We start from the raw sequence: 20,853 nt of genomic DNA on the forward strand, positions 1-20,853 counted from the left end.
TGTTTGTCCAGAACAAAAGTATTGAGCTTGCCAAACTACTTTTGAAAGGGCACTGTATCTATTGCATGTTTGAACTTCTTTCCCATGGAAAGCAGTTTCAGGGAAGAGGAAGGGTGCACACCAGGATCTCTCATGCTGCTCTGGAGTAGGGGTGCAAGCAATGCACCAGCTAAAACCTGGGAAAAGCCTTCACCCAGCCTCTGTTACACACAGTAATTGTTAGTGGAAATACTACAGCAAGTTATTTCTCCTGGTTTTTTTAATCTCGTTCTAACTCATGCTTTGTAGCCAATGTTCCAAAGACAAACGGATCATTCCTGTATAATGTGAAAAACAGTGATTTTTCTAAGGCTTGACTGGGTCAAAACTGCAAAACCACATGGCACTTCCTGAGGCACATCTCAGTCAAACTTGAAAAGTCAGAAAAATTTAGAAGACAAGGCAGGCTTCAAACAAATATTGAGATCATTGCATGCCTAAAATACCCCAAGGACTGCTTCCAAAAGCCAGCCCAAATCAGCAGGAAGTGTCTCCCTGACTTGAGTATTTTACTCAAAAAAACCCCATTGTATTTGTACAAGACAAAGTAATCTACCAGCACTTGCCAACTAAAATGAATTACATTAAAAATTATATTAAAGACACCTTTAGGTTACTACAGTTTCTTTAAGAAGGAAAACCAGCCCTGCTGAACTTGTCAAACAATTAAAACTCACAGAATGTCCCATTTCACAAGAAGACTGAAGCTGTGCTGCAATTCCTTTCTCCCAGAGGTCAACAAGGAAAGGCAGGTGTGCCAGTTTTGCTGATCTGTACCTCTGCTGAGATAATCCCAGGTGCACCAACCTTCCCTCAGGACAGAGTCAGGTGTGTGGAGGACAAAGGTGGGCGAGCCTGACAACCTGTTAGGAGACACACCAGGCCTGCAGAGGAAACACTGGCTGCTGTTTATTTCACACTATTGCAGCCCAAAGCTGCTTTGTGCAGCAAAGAACCAAACCCTGTGAAACACTAGTGAAACTGAATCCAGAAGGGAACTGGGTGGCAGTCCAGGCAAAGGAGTTTGGAAAAGGGAATACAGTAGTGTAAGAGAATTTCCAGGGATTTCCATGAGTTTCCTTGGACCAGCTGTCTGAAGAGTCATTCCTTTAGCTTTCCCTGAATGCAAGATATAGCAGTAAGATCATGGAATGTGCTTGGGATTAGCTCACTGTGCTTAACAAGATGGGCAAAAACTCACAGCAGCACAGGTGACATCTGTGGGCTGACAGCAGCTTTACACAGGGTTAAACACTGGCTGGTCCAGTGGGGCTGTTAGGGACAGTCAGGGAGGTAATCAGGAATAAATAAATCAGTTTTTAATAACAGCTTTGGTCCAGATTGAACAAGACTACACCTATCCTTACTTTAACCACACTATTTTCTAGCTTAATGCTTGGTCTGGGCCTAGAGAAGAAGCATAAAGAGCATATATAAATGTGCATCTTTAGATGTCTGGCACACCTTTAAACATCAGCCATCCTACAGATCTTTCTTAAAAACCTGTGTGGTAAAAATCACTGTTTTCAGCATTTGAAGTCTGTCAAAAGAATTTTTCTAATCTTCTGATGCAGTCCTTAGGTTCCACCTAGTGGCTTTCAACAGTAATGAACAGCAGACTAGACAGGAATTTTATTGCCTAAGTGCTCAATTCTCACATCTGCGTGGGTCTAGCTGCAGAAACAATCATAGAGTCGTCTGTAGATGTGGATCTACAGTTTTGACCCAGTCAATCCTTAGAGAAATCATTGCTCTTTATATTCCACAGGAATGATTCACCTGTCTTTGAAACACTGGATACAAAACATGAGCTAGAATGAGATTTTAAAAATCAAGAGAAATAACTTTCTGTGGTATTTCCACTAAATTACCATTTATAACAGAGGCTGGGGAAGTTGCTGTGAAGGCTTCATCCACTCCCTTCACAGCCAGCTGAGGAACAGGCACCTCTAGACCATGACTCAGATGTTTACCTTCAGGTGAGATGAATTACATCCCAGAAGTGTCTCATTTCCTCGTTTTCACTACAAAGAGAAGTCAAGGGGCTTACTGATAGCATGGTACCACCACCACACCTCCTGAATCCCACCCAGGCTGTCTAAGAAACACTCTCTGACACAAACCTTGAAGTGCAGCCCACCTTGCAGGGAGCTCTCAGCAGCCAGCAAAAGGCATCTGGAAGCAGGGCAGTCACAACAGTTACAGATTTGCACCTAACTTTAAAAGCCCAATAGTGGCAGGTAGCCAGGTTATCACAGAAAACTTATTTCAACACTGTTCTGCTCTCAGAATACATCTTACCCTGCTGCTCAGCTGTGTTAGGCTGATGAAGGTAGGCTTGTCTTACAGCATGAAAAGTGTATGACAGTTCTGCTCTTGCCTGCTTAAAGGTTATAAAACAATCTATCCTTATACTTCACTTCCCTGAGGCTCAGCAGAACACTCACTACAGACATTTTAGCCCTCTTTGGAAGAGCTGTACTCCCTCTAAAGAGTCGCTATCTTCAAAGGAAAGGGGAGAAAAAGCATCCAAAGAAATGTGAAACTTCATGAATTTATCAGCTGCCACATTAGAGGTTAAAAGAGATATTTCAAAGTAATTTTAGTGTCTTACATAAACAACAAGACAGAGTTCACCAGAACTGATCTACTTGTCCACAGAGATCATATCCATTTAAAGAGAAAGTGAAATAAAACTAAAGGAAAAAGAAAAAAGAAAAAAGAGGAAGTTGACCTAGTTCATGATTTGTGGACTGTGGGATGGATGAAAGGTCTTTAGCTCCTTAATGCAGCTTTTTCTGTCTGTTCTTATTTCAAGGAGCTTTACTTTTGCTCACACACAGCTTGAGGCTTGCACCCAGCAAATCATGTCTGCTTTTCTGGAGCACGACTGCTCAGATTTATTACTCCACAGCCGTGTCTCCCTGCTCCCTCTGCACAGCTCACCTTCTCACCTTCACCAGCTTTCACCGAGCATGTGACACACTGGCTCCTTTATGAAAGAAAAGGAGGAAATCCTTCAATGCCTTCCAACTCCCACAGTAAAAAATCAAGGAATGAAGGCTCCCCACTGCCTGCCTCGCTGTTGGGCTCACACCCCAGTCAAACGAGTGGTTTACCTGCGAGAGTTAAACCAGTGTTTGTGCACCAGTGATTTGACAAAAGCTGAGGAGAATTACGGCACGGAGCTATCACCTACTCATAGTGACTGTCCCCCGCTCCGCACAAAGCCGGGTGTTGTGCGGCCTCACCTCCCCAGACCTTGGCTGGGGCAGCGGCTGCTCCCGCCCTCACAGCGTGGGGGCTGCCCGGGAGGAGGGGAATCACTCCTGGGAGCAATCCTCCCCTGTGCCCCGAAACCCTCCTCTCCAAGGCCCTTCCAGGACCCTCAATCCGCGGCAGGCGCTCCCTCACAACGACGGGGATCCCCCATCGCCCTCAGGCCGCGCCGCGCAGGGACAGGAGCCCTCGGCAGGGCTTCAACTGATAGGTGGCTCCATAGCTCAGTGGTTAGAGCACTGGTCTTGTAAACCAGGGGTCGCGAGTTCGATCCTCGCTGGGGCCTGCCGAGCTTTTCCTGCGGGTTTTTATTACTGTTTCTCCCCTGACCAGGGCGGGGGTCGCTGCCTTTTGCATCCCGGCCCGGCGCCTCCAGAGGGCGGCGGTGGGAGACGAGCGCAGCGCCGGAGCTGCAGGCGCGCCGCGGGCTCGGCTGCCGCCGGGGCAGGAGCGCCCCCGGCTCCGCTTCCCGGATGAATCCTTTCCCTGGATCCGAGCATCGGGGCTGCGCGGCGCCGCTTCCACCGCGCGGATCTGCAGCCGCGGGTGTCTCCAGCCCACGGCTCAGCCCTACCGCGGGGTTTTGGGGGGATGTTTGGCTTCTGGTGCTGTGATTCCTCTGGAGCAGGTTCCTCAGAGCTCCATCCAGCTTGGTTCTGAACACCTCCAAGGATGGGACAGCACATCCACAACTTCTCTGGGCAACCTGTGCCAGTGCCTCACTGCCCTCACAGTGAAGAATTTCTTCCTAATATTTAATCTAAACCTCCCCTCTGCCCCTGCCTCTTGTCTTCTCACTGCCTACCCTTGTAAAGTGTCCATCTCCAGCTTTCTTGTGAGCCTCTTTCCAGGACTAGAAGGTCGCTGTAAGATTTCCACGGAGCCTTTTTCAGGCTGAACAATCCAAATTTTCTCAGAGGAGACGTCCTTCAGGTTTCTGAGCATCTTAGTGGTCCTCCTTCAAAAAATCCAATCTAATTTCATTGTCTGAAAGACAACTACTCTTGAAACACACTTTTTCCTGCATTTCAGCTAAAGGACAACATAAAAAAAAAAAAAAAAAAAAAAAAAAAAAATAAATAAATAAATAAAAGTGGAGTAATTGACATGTCTGTTGCATATTCTTCAATAGAAGATTAAAGTTCTGAAATTTAAAGGCACTTGGAAATATCAGACAGTCATACACAGCCAGATCTTACCAGAGGATCTCTATCACAGGCTCTCATAACCACCTGTGTCTGAAAAGGACATCACAGCAGGGTTGGAAGCTGGTGCTGTTACAGTTTAGTATGTTTAATAGAACATATGTAGAGACTGCTGTAGTCAAGAAAAACAGCTGAAATTATGAAAGAAGAAATGCACATTATAAAACTCTCTTCTTCCCTCAAAAAACCTATGTTTTTCATGGAAATAAAATTACTGATTTTAGAAATTATTAATGTATTTAAGTGTATTTAAGGGCATCTTCCAGACAGAATGTGATGAAACCTTGCACACTTCTCTAGCAGACTTAACAGTATGAATTGTCTATAATACACAAATACCTGGAAATCCCAGACAGGATAATATCAACACTGGTTTCTACTCAAGATAAAATTCCTGCCCCAGCTGCACAGGACTTTAAGACAGAATGCAGCTTGGAAAAAGGAAGATTGACTCCACCCAGATATACAGAGAAGGGATTATTTGATTCAAGGAACTTGTCTCAGAGCCAGGGGCAGGCTCTCAGAATTTCCCAGACCTCATCCAATGCCCGAATCAAAATCATCAGTTCCCTTGTGATATTTACACTATTACTTAGCAAAACTTAGGGAAAAAATTAATCAGGGATTGGGGTTAAGCAAAGGCACAGCATCAAGTGGACAGCACAAGCACACATTAAATGTGATGATCAAACTTCAGGATTGCTCCTGCTCAGTGCTTTAGTTGTAAAGACTGCTGAAGGTTTCAATCACATGCCTGTCAGTTTATATATATGTTTTGCTTCTCATTAAAATCAAAACCTGACAACTCACTTGCATGTGGAATCAAGGGTATCCACTTGCTCTTTGTTTTCACTGGAATAGGCTTGTATTTACACTTCCATGGTGGAGCTCTCCTTGGAAAACAAAGCCAGATGCAGACATCTGAGAGATTGTTGTGGAACTTTATTTATTCCATAGGGGCACAGCAATTCCCTGTTCTCATTTGCCTCTGGTCAAAGAGGCATTAAAGCACTTTAGGCACCTGGAGTGCAGCACAGGTGCAATTCTGGGCTGACAAAGGGCTGGCAAGCCATAAAATCCCTGTCCAAACAGCAGCTGGTGAACGTGACCTTCACTGGGATGTTCTTTGGATTCAGCAGTGCTGCAGCAAGAGGGGTGAGAAAGGAGATGAGCAGGCACAGAGGGAGGGGGCCACAACTGCAGAGAAACACGTCTGAGTTCCTCTCCTGCTGCTCCCCAACAACTTCCCACCGTACAAAAGCACCAAAACAAAAACCAACCAAACACATTTTCCCTGAGGTAAAGATGTTGCATGTTGAGTGATAGGAAGTGAGGTACAAAGAATCAGAACACACCTGCGTTCTCTGTTACCCACCAAGGGAACTGCTGTAGGACAAATAAGAGCAGGTTCTTCCAATTTGGCATGCTTGACAGCAGTAAGCAAAGCAAAGCAAGACCTAAGGCATCACATTTTCTTGTGATTAGCATTCTCCTTCAGACAGTGGCAAGAGCCAAGTGCTTCCTCTACACCATTTCCATTTTTTTGAAAAAGGTTACTAAAGCAGGGTTGCTGGCATTGCTTGTGGGGATTTCTGGAGGGTTGTGGGGGGTTTTCCCTCCACCTCTCTCCTCTCTGGTTTTAAAATTGCATTCTAACTCGTTTTCTCTCTGCTCAGGACAGAAGGAATTTGGTGCCACCCTGCTGTCTCCAAGAGTACTGCTGGAGAGGGAAGCCGAAGTGGGGACAAGAGACACTGCTGGCAGGTTCCTGGGTAAGTTTGAGCTGTCATCAGGCACATGACAGTGGCCCTGGCAATGTTCTGGAAGCAGGAGTTTGTGTGGCTTGCTGTCCGTGCCAGTGCACTTCTGCTGTGCTGGCAGGACACAGGGAGTGCTGGATTCACTGCCTGGGACTGTGCCCAGCAGAGAAGGCAGCTATCCCCAGGAAAAATCCTATAAACAGCAGTGAAATGCAAAGGAGAAAGGTCCATAAAGAGACCAGAGTCACCCCAGGAGCTGGAGGTGCCAGGACTGTTCTCCAGAGCCTGCTCAGGCTCTGAGGAGCTCTGCACAGCCTGGGCACGCCTGCAAAGCACAAACAGAGCTGACACAGCCCCATCCGGGCTAAGGCAAACAGGGGAAATGCAGGAAAACATCCAGAGAGCCAAGGGAGTAAATCCCTGGTCCTGCTCTAGAAGTGATGGACACAAAGCTTCAAAAGCACAGGGTCTTCATGGCACATTAAGGAGTGGCATAGAGACAACCAAGATTTATTTGTTTTGATAAATAGACTCTGCACAAGCTCTTGATGTTTATGCACGCTCACAAATATAAATTTTTTATTTTTTTTTGGTCAGCCACAGTTAATGCACTTCCTGCCAGATGATAAGCTGTTAAAGGCAGAAATCTCCTCTAGCAGTAAAAGATACAAGTTCTGCTCCCATCACTTTGGTACACAGCTTAACCACCTAGATTTAACTTCTAACATAACTTGTTTTCTTCATTTTGCTAGTGTCCAAGGTCTCTGCAACAGCACAACCATTTGTGCTGCATGTACTTTACAGAGTGATTTGAAACTCAGTTAATGTTGTTTTTTTTTAGCAAAATCCAAAAGCTAGGGAGGCAAAAAAAAAAATTACGTAAGTTTGCTTATTGTTGTAAAAACAGACTTTAGCAGGGATAACTCTTAACAGGGAAAAATGTTTTGCTTGGAAAAACTCAGGTTCAGGCTCCAGTTATTATTTAAGCACTGCATGAACCACCAGGTTTCTCTCCTCTTCGTGAAGAAAACTGTGGAGTGCCATTTATTTTTTATTTATATTAAGATGCACCATAGACATTTGATGTAATGACCCTGAAGGATATGGACTGTTATTTTAAAAACATTGGTTTGCTGTAATTCAGATATGCAACCAAGGAAACTTTCTTTTAACCCTTAACTCTCCCAAATCTTCAAGAAATGTGAACTCTATTTCCTATTATCTGTGCACAGATATGAGTGAGAAAAAAATTCACTCAAACTGAGTAAAGTTGCACCAGAGGTAGAGTGTGTAAACTGAACCCAAGGACTGGATGCAGATGTCAGTGATACTGTATATCAATAGCATTTGTCATCCTTTAATTGTGATAGCTGGAGAGTGAATGGTGATTACAGAAGACTTTAATTATCTTTAATTACAAAACTTGCAGACCTTGTAGAGTGATCCATGTGGTGCATAGGCATTGGGATATGAAGTAGACATAAAATACAGTTCCCTTAAATGGGAGTGAAAGAAGAAAACTGATCTTAGATTCATGTGCCCAAGCTGGATCCCAGTTCTCCATTTCCCTCTTTCCTGGCTTTTCAGTAATGCATGTGGTCAGAAAAGGAAAGCCCTTCAGTTACCCCCTCAACCATGCCTTATGTCCAAGAAATGGCTTTGTTCTCACCCTGCCCTGTGCAGGTGGACTCCCAGAAACACAAAATGACCTCCTGGCTGCAGTAGAGGTCCACACAGAATCAGCAGCACCTCTCTAGCTCTCCAAGAGGTTGCTTTCCTCTGTATAAATACATATTTTTTAAAATTTGTTTGTACCAAAGAAGCAGCCAGAAACTACAAATAGAGGGGAAGACCACACAATAAATATATTTTCCATTTCAGTCATACCAAAAAGGAAAAAATTCAGCAAGAGCTATGTTGGTTAATCTGTAGGAGACTGAAGCTTCTCACTTCTGTCTCGTAGCTGTGGAAGACAAATGCTCCTTGTGCCTTCCCTTCAGCACCCACTAGAACAATATCCAGGGAGAAGGGAAATTAGAGTATCTTGCAAGAGGCAAAGCTGTTGTTGTCTTTTGAGCTACATAACACCATGTTGGTTTCTAAAAGGCTGCCAGGAAAAGAGTCATTTAACATTCATTCACTTGACATGTTAGAACAGTTAAAAACTGTGCACATTTCACAGCAAAGCCTGCATCTCCATGCAGCTCTGAAAGCATATGCTAGACAGACAATCTAGGATCTTTCCATGGCAAGCAAATTTCTTTCTGCTGAATGGTGAATACTAAAGCACACCTGTACTCTCCAAACCTTGCAACTGCTTTTTGTATTACACAGCTCTCTCAGGAGGCTGTAGAAAAAAGAACAGTGTTCATTGGTACTTCCACCTTGGTGAGAGATCTGGTCCTTGTGACCTGAGTAGTGTCCCATGTGCTGAGGCCTTTACAGTAAATTTTAGAATGAATGGCTTTTGTGATCCCCAAATAAAGTCCTGGTCTATGACCCACAGTGAGAGGTGATATTGTTGTGAATAAGACTGAGGAATTTATACTAAGGAATTTATACTTCAGAGAAGCTCTAAGAACTCAAGTGAGGATGAGGTGGTACAATGAAAAACTGGACTGCATTTATATAATCTTTTGATTAGTGAAAGAGCACAAAAAAAACAACAACAAAAGGAATGTTTCACATGAGGTTTTGTCTCCTGAGCTCTCCATCAACCTGATCTGCAGCAGCCTCACAGGGCAGGAAACCTCCCTGAGCCACAGAATAACCCCACCTGCCATGCTGAGCCAGCCACAAACCTCTCTGCACTGCCTGCTCTCCAGGCACACCTCAGGAGCCACAGAATTTTCCATCTTTTCCCTACAGTAGAGAACAGATTGTGCAGTTTCCATTGAAGGTGTGGCCAGCACGATACCTACCTGCTTCATCCTCAGCAAATGAGATGATGAATTTGCTGTAGGAGCTGATCATTCCAGGGAAAGCACAAGCTGTTGTGCAGCCAATGCAGTTATCATGCTTCTTCCACTTATTTGTCTTCTCATCTTCTTCCTGTAAAGCCATAAGTCAACTGGATGAAAAATAAAACTCTGTGTTTTACGTCTCCATCATCAAAATTTGTTCCTGTCAAAATCCTGCATTACTGAAACACAAAAAGGAGTCAGCAAAGACTGTAACTGTTGGCTGGATTTTGGAGAAACAGACCTGAACAAAAGCAAACTTACCCTAAGGATTCTGAAATGGAGGAAGTTTAGATTCCAACAAAAATGTTGTAACAGTCAAACACAGAACTTAGTCTACATCCGAGTTTCTCATTTACTCCAGTCCAAAAAGTTTTGGGATGCTCCAATATACTTAATTGCCCAGACAAGGCAAATGTGGGTACAGAATGGGAGCTGCAGAGGAAACAATCAGTCTCACCCACTCATGAAATCACCAAAAATATAAAGGCCATTCAAGCTGGGTGATTCACATCCCCTGTAGACAAAGCCTCCCACACTGCAGCCACATGCAAATATTGGCTGAATGTCATCTGTCAAACACACAGAAATACAAAGTGAGAAAATTTACTTTCAGAGACCATCAGAAAGCAGTTGCTCAATGACACTGACAGGTACAAAAATTACTAGAAGGAGCAATATAGTTTACCAAGTGCTTAGCAAAATTCCAGAGGTAATTCAGCAGCTTACTCTGGGACAGAGTAGACCCAGGGCTTTAAGGACCCCTCTGTGTAGCTGCTTATCAAGGCTTAGTCATGATGAGCTTCCATAACACAAAACCAAGAATCTCTGCATCAAGAAGCAATGCAGGTGGGCATCAGCCTGCAGCAGGTGTTATCTTACTTATTTGTGGCTGTACCAATCATTTTAGCAGGGATCACCTTTACCAATTCCAGTATATTTAGAGAAGGGAAAAATATTGAAATTGCAACTGAGCTCAACATCTTCGTGGGTTCACTGACACAACACAGGACATAAATGAGTGTGCTCTTGCCATTTTATGTCATGAGACTTGTAAAATAAAGACACTGCCTCTGGCAATGTTAAAATTGAATCCAGCCCTTTCTCATATTGATTTATTAGACTCCACAGAATTTTACTCTTGTCCTCACTTTTTTCTTTGCATTAATGCCAGTAACACATACTCTGCATTTTTCTGCTTATCAAAATGTTGCAGGAACATCTGCATGACCTTGAGACCAGGTGTCTTCACCCAACAGCTTAATCAACATTATAATAATACTCAGTTCTTTGACTGTGTTTTGCCAAGAGCTTTACAAAGATTTCAAAAATTTCAGATTTTTAAAGGCAGCGAGAGAGTTTTGTCCATCACACCCACAGTCAGACCCACAGCACAGATTCTGGGTATCCTGCTGCAGCACCTTGCTGGCTAGGACTCACTGCATCTGCCACAGGGTTTGTTTCAGGGTCTCAGCAGCAGCCTGGTCCTCTGTCCTTAGCCACACTCATGGTCCAGAGCTTCTGAAGAAAACACAATATCACTTTCTACTTAAATCAAATCCATTGCCTTCCTGGCTTCACTGGGAAAACTGTCCACAAAAGATACAGGCTTTGAATTTAAACACCTTGTCCAGTGCAGTGTGTGGCAGTGAATTCCTTGGATAAGCAGAGCATCATTTCATACCAACACAGTAGGGCTGGGGAGAAGGGATTTCTCCTCTTAAGAAGCAAACAAACTCCATTTAATGTATAACACTGGATTACTTAGCTTCATTGGAAATACAGTGCTATAGTCCATTAAAAATACACATATAATAATCATCTACAAGAAGGTTTTTCCTTACCCAAGGAAGAATTGTGACAAAGCTGTGTCACAGCATTCAAACCCCTCCTTTGCTCTCCAGCCCTAGTTCCCTCCTTTAACAATGAGGACAATTTCCTCAAGCCTGTTCTGCCTGACATCCCCACAGAATATCCTCCCTCTTCCCTTTTTTGTGACAGGGTCCCCTCTGTCCACTGTACAGCACCACACACTCCTGACCCTGTAGGCATAAACTTCCAGGCAGGCTTTGGGATCAGAAACAAATGGATTATCAGGAGAAATGCTTTCCATCAGGGCTTCTTCCCTCCACATCAACCCTCAACACTTTCCCCAACAAACTGCTCCTAAAGAGAAGGCAGAAAAAGAAATCACAGCATGAGAACCATCTGACAACACAAAAATTCCTTTCTTCTCCTTGCCTATTTTCAAAGGAAAAGTTATCTGCCTAAAAGAAATAAACCAGTGGCTGGTATGTCTTGCAACCCACTTAAGCCAGAAAACTTTCTTTTCTCTAAACCACTTGGCTTTCAACATGTCAGATTTTCATTTTTGAAATACTGCTTTGGACAGACTTGCAGATGCATGATCATTTTCAGGAAGCACTCTTACTCTGTTCTTCCACATCTTGGTGAACAAGCTCAAAGCTTTCAACTGCCCTCCTACTTACTTTTTCTGAGCATTCCCAAATTTTCCAAAAGGGTCTCCAGCTTTTCCTCCATCCCCTGTGAATATATATGAATAACTATCCACACCAAAGGGCAGCAGCCCACCATTGTGATTTGCAGCTGGTTCCTCAAGCTTCAGGAAATTCCTTAAAAAGAAATAAAAGAAAAAAAAAAAAAAAGGCGATAAGTAGGAACTAGATTTTTTCTTAGAAGGGGACAGAGCAGATGCACACATGACAGATAAAATAAGTGTATAGTACTGTAGTGAAGCATCCTCTTTTACAGTACAAACCTCTTCAGGCAGATGTTAATTCCATTATAGATTTAAGGCTATTACTGCTCTTTAGAAGACAAGAGTACAATATGGAGAGAGAAAACAACCTTATTCCTGAGTTTTTTCAATTAATTTTGGTTTTCTGTGTGACCTTGAGCCAACCTGACTCTGGTAGTTTTATAGCACTCACACACCTGAATCAGAGTGACTGGGAATGTGCAGATTCTGCCAGTGGGAAGAACCATAGGATCATAGACTGGCTTGGGTTGGAAAGGGACCTTAAAGACCATCCAGTTCCAGCCCTCCTGCCATAGGCAAGGTCACCTTCCTCTAGACCAGGTTGCTCAGAGCTCCATCTATTCTGGCCTTGAACACTTCCCAGGATGGGTCATCCACAGTTTCTCTGGGCAACCTGTGTCAGTGCCTCACCACCCTCTTCATAATACCTAATCTAAACCTTTCCTCCTTGTCCTGTCCCTACATGCCCTTGTAAATGGTCTCTGTCCATCTTTCTTGTAGGCTCCCTTCAGGTTCTGAAAGGCTGCAGTCAGGTCATCCCCCAAAGCCTTCTCTTCCTAGGCTGAACCCTCCCAATTCTCTCAGCCTGTCCTCATAGGAGAGGTGCTCCATCCCTCTGATCATCTTGGTGGCCTCCTCTGGACACTCAACAGATCTGGGTCCTGTGCTGGGCACCCCAGAGCTGGATGCAGCACTGCAGGTGGGACCTCCTGAAAGTGGAGCAGAGGGCCACAATCCCTTCCCTTGACCTGCTGGCCACAATCCTTTGGATACAGCCCAGGACAAGTTTGGCTTTCTCAGCTGCAAGCTCACATTGCTGGTTCATGTCCAGCCTCCCACCCAGAAGCACCCCCAGGTCTCTCTTGGCAGGGCTGCTCTCAATGCCCAGCCTGTGTTAACACTGGGGGTTGGACAGAGACAGGGAAAAATGATTTCTCATCACAGCATACAGCAGCATTCAACATGAACTCTACCTTTCAGAGCTTGGATCAGCTTTGTTGGCATCAAACAAAACCTTCAATTCACTGATCCTCATCTTTTCCACTCAGTTCTTTGCCATATGAGTAGTAGATATAAAACTTCCCATTGTCCTTGTGCTTGGGGTGGAAAGCCATTTCCAGGAAGCCCCTCTCATCCCAGCTGGGCACAGCTGGACACAGCCCCAGGCTCCTCCAGCTCCAAGCCCCAGGCTGAGTTCTGCAGCACCTGGGGAAGCAGCAATCCTCATCCCAGAGCTGCAGGAGCTGCCAGAAGCAGGTCCTGCCCCTCTCGCCGCACTGCTGGATGTGCTTGTCACCTGTCAGCAGGGGGATGGCAGGGTGGCAGTTGGGATGAACTGGAGTAGTGGTCAAAACAAAGTCCTGGGAGGCTTCTTAGAGGGAGTCTGTGGGGTTTCTGCATCATGGAGATGTGCAGCATATGGAGAACATTCCTAGAAAGTAAACTAAAGATATGGCTGTGGACACTCATCCAGGAGAAGTCGAGACACCTTAAGGGGAGCAAACAGGTAAATAAAATGAAAAATTAGCAATTTAGACAACATAAAGGGTCACCTATGAAATGGAGCAGTAGCAAATCACTCAGCATATTGCCAACATGGACTTAGAGATCAGTAGCGGTTTCCTTTATCAAAGCATAGCCAGCTCCATGTAAATTCTTCCCAACAGAAGTACAAGTGTGGAGGCTGTGGATTCTCCACCCAGTAAGGTGGGACTGAGCAGTCCTGGGGGAAGGTGATCACAGCAGGGAAACAACCTGACAGAGCTCTGGAAATATCACAAGTGACATTGAGAAGATGGATAGGGCTCACTTTTCCCCAGAAGGAAAATGAGGGAGCATCAGATGAAGGCAATTAGGAGCCAGGTTAAAAAAAGCAGGTGAAATGCTGTCAGAAGAAACTGTAGGTGCTAAAGACGTACATTGATTAAATATAGAGGCTAAATTAATCTGATACATGCACAGTATTACTGAAGCAGACTGTAGGTGAATTTGAAACTGATTCAAATAAGTAAATACCATCTCATGAAATTACTGTAGGTATCATTGACTCTACCTGTTATCATCAGGAAAAAAACAAGAGCAGGCAACATTTTCAAGTGTTACAGATCTAAAATTATGTTCCTTCAAATACCTCTAAGTGTTTAGCTATGTAAAATGTTGGGAAAATTCTGAAAATCAAGCATTGTGTTTGAATTTGTACCTAAATTTAAACTCCTCATCTTGTGAACATTCTGGGCCAGAACTTCTGTAAAATGTTTCCATTAGAATCCCACCCCTATTTTAATCAGCACAAAGTTGCAGAAGTTAAAGCAGAAGAGGCTACATTCTGCAGAAATACTATTTTACTGGTTTTCATGCCAGCAGCCCAAAACAATCCATCTAGATCTTTTATTTGGCACAGATGGAGGAGGGTAAGTACATGCACAATCCAGGAAAGAACTACTATATTAATAATTTCCTGCCTCATTAAACAAGTTTGCTTCATTAAACAGAATTAATTTTAAAATCTGGGCAGTTATACAAGCATTGATTTTTTTTTGTTTGTTTTTTTTTGTTTTTTGTGCAAGTATCAGCCTTTCCAGGATATTTAGTATGAAGACTACAGACCCTGATTCCAGACTTCACAAGCAAGTTGTTCTCTTTGCTCACAGCAACTCCCAGGGGCTTTTAGCTATACTAAGAACAGGTATGACTTACAAGGAATAAAGCCCTTGCAGCTTTTGGATGGTGTAGGAGGTTTCTCACTTTACATTGCTGCCATTTGGTTACCAGAAAGCAGCACAGAATGACCTGGTTTCTGTTGCTTCCACAACACATCTGTGAGGAACCTCTCCCTCTTCCCAAATCAAAAATCTCCTGCTCTGCAAAGGGGAGCCAAGTCCCCCAGGCCTGTCCTTACAGTCTGAGCCCAGTCCCAGCTGGCAGAACCACACTGAGAGGAATGGCAGATTTGTCTTTACAAACAAGCTGTGGGTCTGCTGATAGATAAAACCAGCACTGAGAGATAAAAGAAACAATGGGAAGGATTCCACTGATTAATGAATAGAAAAAGATATTTCCCCTTGGAAACAAACTGTAGGTTTGCTGATAAATGAAATTGGGTATTGAAAGATGAAAGAAACAATGGGGGAAACCATAAATTTCATAAGAATTAAAAATTAAAAGGAAGAGTTATACATTAGAGGGGAATCTTAGGTATCAGGTGTTCTGGAAAATTAGGATAAAAGGAGGCTGCCTCCTCCAAAAATTTGAGAGAACACCCCATGGCCTCTCCCTTTATTGGAAGAAAGTAAAAGGACTCCTCTGTCTCCATTCTGGACATAATCCTCTGGTGTTTGTGGATTCATTTTCCTGACAACACCATTTTTCCCATGTTTAAGACCTTCCCAGAATATGGAAGGGCACCACCAGGCCCTGAGTGCCATCCCCAAAAGTCAAAGCTTCAACTGAGTGTCCTTGTCTTTTTGTTCTCAGTCCTCTTCTGAAGTGATTACTTCATTAACACCTTTGAATATATTTTTAATTTCACTCAAACAAGTGTGGGCAGAGTTCAGCTCCTGGACCAGCAACCTGAGAAAGTAAAAAGAGAAAACCAACTTCCTCTGAAACAAGGCATACTCTCAGTGCTCTGTTCTGCTAACAGGCTGCAGCAGAAAGGTCTCCTACAGTTCACCCTCCTAAAAGTGGAGCATCCCTGGGCAGCTGCCATGCTTTTCCAGCCATGGGGTTCCCACACAGTTTTTCCCTGGCAAAACAACACCTGCAGCACATGGATCCAGCAAGAGGGAGGCCATTCCTCAGGGTCTACATAAACTCCCAGGATTTGGTGGCCTTGCAGTCAATCACTGTCTGCACTCAAGCATGCATGAAAATTAATCTCATCACCTTATAAGACCAACAAAGCAGAAATTGCTAAGATCACATTGATATTTCTGTTTTGTCACTTTCTCTTAAGGGTGTGCATTCAGCAATCAAACCAGTTGTCAGATTAAAACTGCTTTTAAAAAACTGGTGCTCTCCCTGCACTAGCTCCTATGCAATGGCTTTCATTCAGCTTGAACAAGGCTTAATTGGCATTTTTTATATTTTTAAGCCCCTCCTGTAGTAGTTTTCTGAATAGGGAAGCATCCTGTCAGCCACCAGCCAAACAGCTGCCCTAGCACACATAGCAAGGTTTGCATCTAGGGAAATTTTCTAGCCATGCAGCTTGCACTACACTTCTAAGAATATCACAGTTTTCAGAGTTTCATATTCAGTTTTTAAGCTGAATCCTAGAATAACTCAGCTGAGGGTCAGACTCTAAACTTTTAAGTGCTTAGAACAAGTGTGGGTAGCTAAAATAGACTCAGATCTTGCCAGATGCAGACTGAGCACTACCAAATTGCTTTACATGCCTCTTCCTAACCTGTTAGTTTTTGAGATAAAGGTATCTGGTTTAGAGTGACAGCAGGAAATCCATGATCCAGAACACATCCCTGATTAATCTTTTGACCATTCAGAAACACAGAGCTGCCCTGCCAAGGTAAGGTGAACTCCATGGCCTCCTCCTTGGGCTCTGCAGGGCCAGTGAAACTTCTGCAGTTGCCAAACCCAGCTTCCCTGGGTAACACTCAGCAACCCCCTCATTACTACACCAGCAAGGTTTTCTGGCTTTTACTGGGTTTTGGCACTGAAGAACATCTGACTGCTTTGTTACTACACATGGCTACTACTCTGATCTCCCCCAAAAATGTGAAATCATGCTGGTTTTGCTAAACTAGAGCAGCTACTATTCAGGTTTATCAATAAGCACATACACCACTTTCTTAAAATTTGTTTTGTTCCAAACAATAAGAATGCTGTGGAGGTGGCAGAATGGAAATCCATCCCTTCCATGTGAGTTCAGCAGCAATTTGATTCAGCAAAGTGACTTCACTAAAGCAAAACCATTTGATAGATCTTTGCTCTTTTTCACTAATTCAGCAGACAAATAATATCTGCCAGAGAATCCAATCTCATTTCCATGGCTGTTACCAACTTGATCAGGGAGAGCAACACACATCACAGTCTCAACTCCTCCTTAAAGATTCAACAGCAATCTTACTCTAAAAACCAGGAAGAGTAATAGCATAAAGCTTTGAAAATCTGTAAAAAAACATGGATGGTTGGGGGTGGGGGGGTGTTTCCTACAAAATACACTTAGAACAAATGCAAAATTACATTATGCCCTGCAGAATGAGGAATTGAAGAAACAATAGTAATTTTATAGTGTTTTTTCTACCTGAATCATGTAGAAAACCCCTTACAACATCAGCACCAGTTTTTCTGCTAGAATCTATAACATGTCTTTTGCTGTTTTACCAACCATAAAATGACAGAGAACTCAGCCCCTACTTTTTTCAGCCCTGGCTCTGAAAAGGTGTATCCCCCACCCCAATGAAATGCCAGAATCCTGCCAGCATCCAAAAAGAGTGGAAACATTTTGGTGCACAGATAACATTTTACAGCTCAGGAAGTATTAACTACAAGAGTTCTGTATGGTTTTAGAAAGATCAAGTGTGTCTTTTGGCTGCTTTGTGTTTTGGCATGCAGTGAGTGCATAGGTGACTAACAGTTGTTAAAAAGGGCCTCTGATCCTGCCCTCTGATTCCAGGGATGCAGAAGAGCTGAGGCAGAAAAGTGCCTTTGGTCTTTCCTCCCTGCACACCTTCCATGAGTCAGGTGGGCAGTGGGGAGATGGCACTGATGAAAACATCGTGACTGCAGGCTCAGGACCTTGGAGCAGCTGTATGAAACCACTGCCTGTGAAATCTTGTTTTACTTTGACAAGCACAGCATTTGGATCATCCTCAGAAGGAACAGAACCAAAAAATATCCTCTGTGCAGTCCAGAGATCCAAACACTCTGCCTGATTCCCTTATCATTTGATTCTGTAGAATTTATAATCCAACACCCTGCAACAGCAAGCAGAGAGTAAACACTCTATAATTCTCTCCTTCATGATGGGAAAATCATTATCCTCACTAGGCAATGTTTCCATAAACCCTTATTGCTAGCAAATGTCACTCTATATTCCCAGATTCCAGTGATGCACCTTACACAAAGCACCTTGCAAAGCACCTGGTGAGGATTAAGTGCCATTCCCCTGGCATTCCCCTGCTCCCACACCTCCCTTTACAGCAGCACAGCTGTCAGAACCACAACTGACCCCCCAAACCAACCCAAAGCTTAGGATACAGATATTATTTTTCCTCCCTACCTGACACAGGATATCTTTGATGTTTGTTCCACACAGTTTATACTGATCCATGTAATCCTTGATGTCCCAGTATTTTTCTGCAATGCTGTTGTCTCACTCCTGGTCACAGCAGCCAAAGTTTTCATAGGCAGAGCAGAATTCCAAGGGCAAAGGGGCTGGAAAGGAAGCCCATAATCCAAACACTATGGATGTCCCAGCAGAGTGCCTGTCAGGCACAACAAGGAGAGACAAACACACACATGTGGGCAAGGAAAAGGAACTCCAGAGCTGCTGCTGCTCTTTCCAGCCCGTGGCCAAGCCTTCACTTCCTTCAGCATAGGTTTCCTGAGGTCAGATGTATAAAATCCTGGACTTTTTTGTAGCATGGTTCATTCATCTTCTCTGTTTTATTAATTGCCAGTCCCAGAGCTCAACATTCCCTGAGGTTTGCTTACATTCCCTCTTCCTTTCTCTCTGAAGTTTACTACTTGGCAGCAGAGACACCCTCCAGGCTGCCTCTTTAGTATTTCACATGTCACAGGGCTGAACCCTCCCCTCTGGACATTTCTCTTGCCCCTAGAGGCACTCACAAATATCACTCCTACGTTTTAGGCTAAATTGGCTAAGAAATCCTTCACCCAAAAATATGAATAAGAAAAACGTGAGATGTGATACCTATACACAGAACTTGATAATCTTTACAAGACACAAGTGAACAATTTTCAGTTCCTAACTGCCATTTTTCTCAGCTTTTGAACTGCACCCAACTTGGGTGTGATTTCATAAATACTGAACAGGGGTCATAAAACACAATCAAGTTAAGGCAGCAATTAATCATAGGAACAAGTGACTTCAGAGGTATTACTGTTACTCACAAATCCAGGTATACATTCAGGGTTAAAATGAGAAGAAATTCAGGAGTGAAGGAGGAAAAATTCACTTTAAGGCACCAGCACAACGTCAAGGTGACTGTGATATTCTGCAGTAATCCTGTACTTAAGCCAATTGATTTCTGTGGGTTTGATCCCACTTGACATTAAACTGATTTCAAATGCATGAGATCTTTGTTCACCTTCCCCTTTGGTGAAGAATGCTTTAGCAAGCCCTTCCTATCAGCTAGGGATGCAGGTGTTTGTACACATTGTACTCAGCCTGTGCTGGAGGATGACACTTCCCTACTCAGGACAAATTAACTTTGATCATAGCTATGTGGAAAGGGAACTATTTCTTCCATGCATGATAAAAAAAAAAAAATCCTCACAGAAGCTTTGCCCACAGGATGGGGAAGAAAATTGATAGGAGAACCAAATTAGAGCACAGAATTCAAAGCCAAAGAATTTGAAGAGAAGAAATGTTTTCTTGCATTTCTTCACTCTAAGATTTACTTTCCCACAGCTTTTCTATTTCCCACATATTCCAATCCACTAAGAGTTATCACATTCAAAGTACAACACACAGGCTTGAAAACACAGTATGCACAGAGTGATTTGCACAGAAATTTCACTCTGGATTTGTGACCTGCTAGTTTGTCTCAGATGCAAGTACTGTGGTGTCAGGAAACAGCAGGTTTCTTGCAGGACATGGAAGAGCAATGCCTAGGACAGCTACACAAAAACTCTGGCTCTGCTCTTGTATTTGCTGACTGCACCTGGAGAGGACATGATGCCCACAGCAATCCTGCTTCCAGAAGTCACAGGAGAAAGCTGGAAGCACCATAATGGATTAACAGATTTTTCAGGCATTCAAGCTTTATTCTCTCATTCTCTTTATTTCCACCCCAGCTTCTGATGCTTTGTTTCACATTTCTTCCTCAATAGAGTCTCAGCTGCTGCAAGGCACACACATCTCTCTCAGTAACCTGAGGGGACAAAAGGAAATTACATGGGAGCTCTCACCAAGCACCATCTTCTATACTTGGTTTAATGATAAAAGCTCCTATGCATACCCACAAAGGAACACAGGCACACAATGGAAGGGGGAAGCCCAAGTAAGGCCCTGCTGGGATGCTTCCAGGATCATCACAGGAGAGTCACCAGCCCATCAAAGCCCATCTTTGCAAGTCCAGGGAAGCAGACGGGCACAATGGCAAATAAGAAGCCAAATTCAAGACTCCAGGGAAGGGACACCATGTGTCTGGAAGGGAAGGGACACCTGTTTGCCTGCCAGGGCTGTCCCTGGACAGCTTTAGGCCCATGTCAGGGCACGAACCCCAGAGACAGGGACACTGGGAGCAAGTCTGGATCATCTCTCTCACCTAAGGAGGGGCTGCTTCCCAGGGCTGGGGGACACCTTATGGGATGCTGGGAAAGAACACTTTGAAACTTCACAATCTAAATTAAAATAGTCCAAACCCAGTTGAAGGACTCCAACACAACCCCCTGACTATTACACAATGAGGCAGCAGCACTCTTAGGGAGTCAGAAATAAATGAGCATCAGGGTTGGGAATGATGAGCAATTGCCTTTAACAAAAATAGTCACAGCAAGTATTTCACTTAATGCTTAAGACACATTATCTTAAGGCACTTCTCACAAGACCCATATAAACCCAGACCAAAATCCCAGATAAACACTGAGTTTTTAAAAGCACAGCTGTACTTACCCATAAGGTACCC

General features: G+C 43.7%; 1 protein-coding gene and 1 non-coding gene across 2 annotated transcripts; one reads left to right on the top strand and one right to left on the bottom strand.

The window, feature by feature from the left end:
• Positions 1 to 3,427: 3,427 nt before the first annotated feature.
• HHIPL2 (HHIP like 2) lies at positions 3,428 to 20,844 on the bottom strand. The gene is given in 18 exon segments (XM_056486980.1): positions 3,428 to 3,888; positions 5,334 to 5,416; positions 6,428 to 6,436; positions 7,707 to 7,778; positions 9,201 to 9,353; positions 9,704 to 9,815; positions 11,088 to 11,113; positions 11,115 to 11,348; positions 11,350 to 11,409; positions 11,733 to 11,876; positions 12,997 to 13,065; positions 13,067 to 13,162; positions 13,229 to 13,357; positions 13,359 to 13,402; positions 13,404 to 13,454; positions 18,261 to 18,406; positions 18,409 to 18,465; positions 20,841 to 20,844. Coding segments are annotated over 18 exon segments (1,950 nt in total).
• Positions 3,532 to 3,604, top strand: TRNAT-UGU (transfer RNA threonine (anticodon UGU)). The gene has a single exon. It is a non-coding gene; the product is annotated as a tRNA-Thr (tRNA).
• Positions 20,845 to 20,853: the final 9 nt, after the last annotated feature.

The sequence above is a fragment of the Oenanthe melanoleuca genome, chromosome 3 (genome assembly GCF_029582105.1).
Source record: "Oenanthe melanoleuca isolate GR-GAL-2019-014 chromosome 3, OMel1.0, whole genome shotgun sequence".
NCBI classification, from domain to species: Eukaryota; Metazoa; Chordata; class Aves; order Passeriformes; family Muscicapidae; genus Oenanthe; species Oenanthe melanoleuca.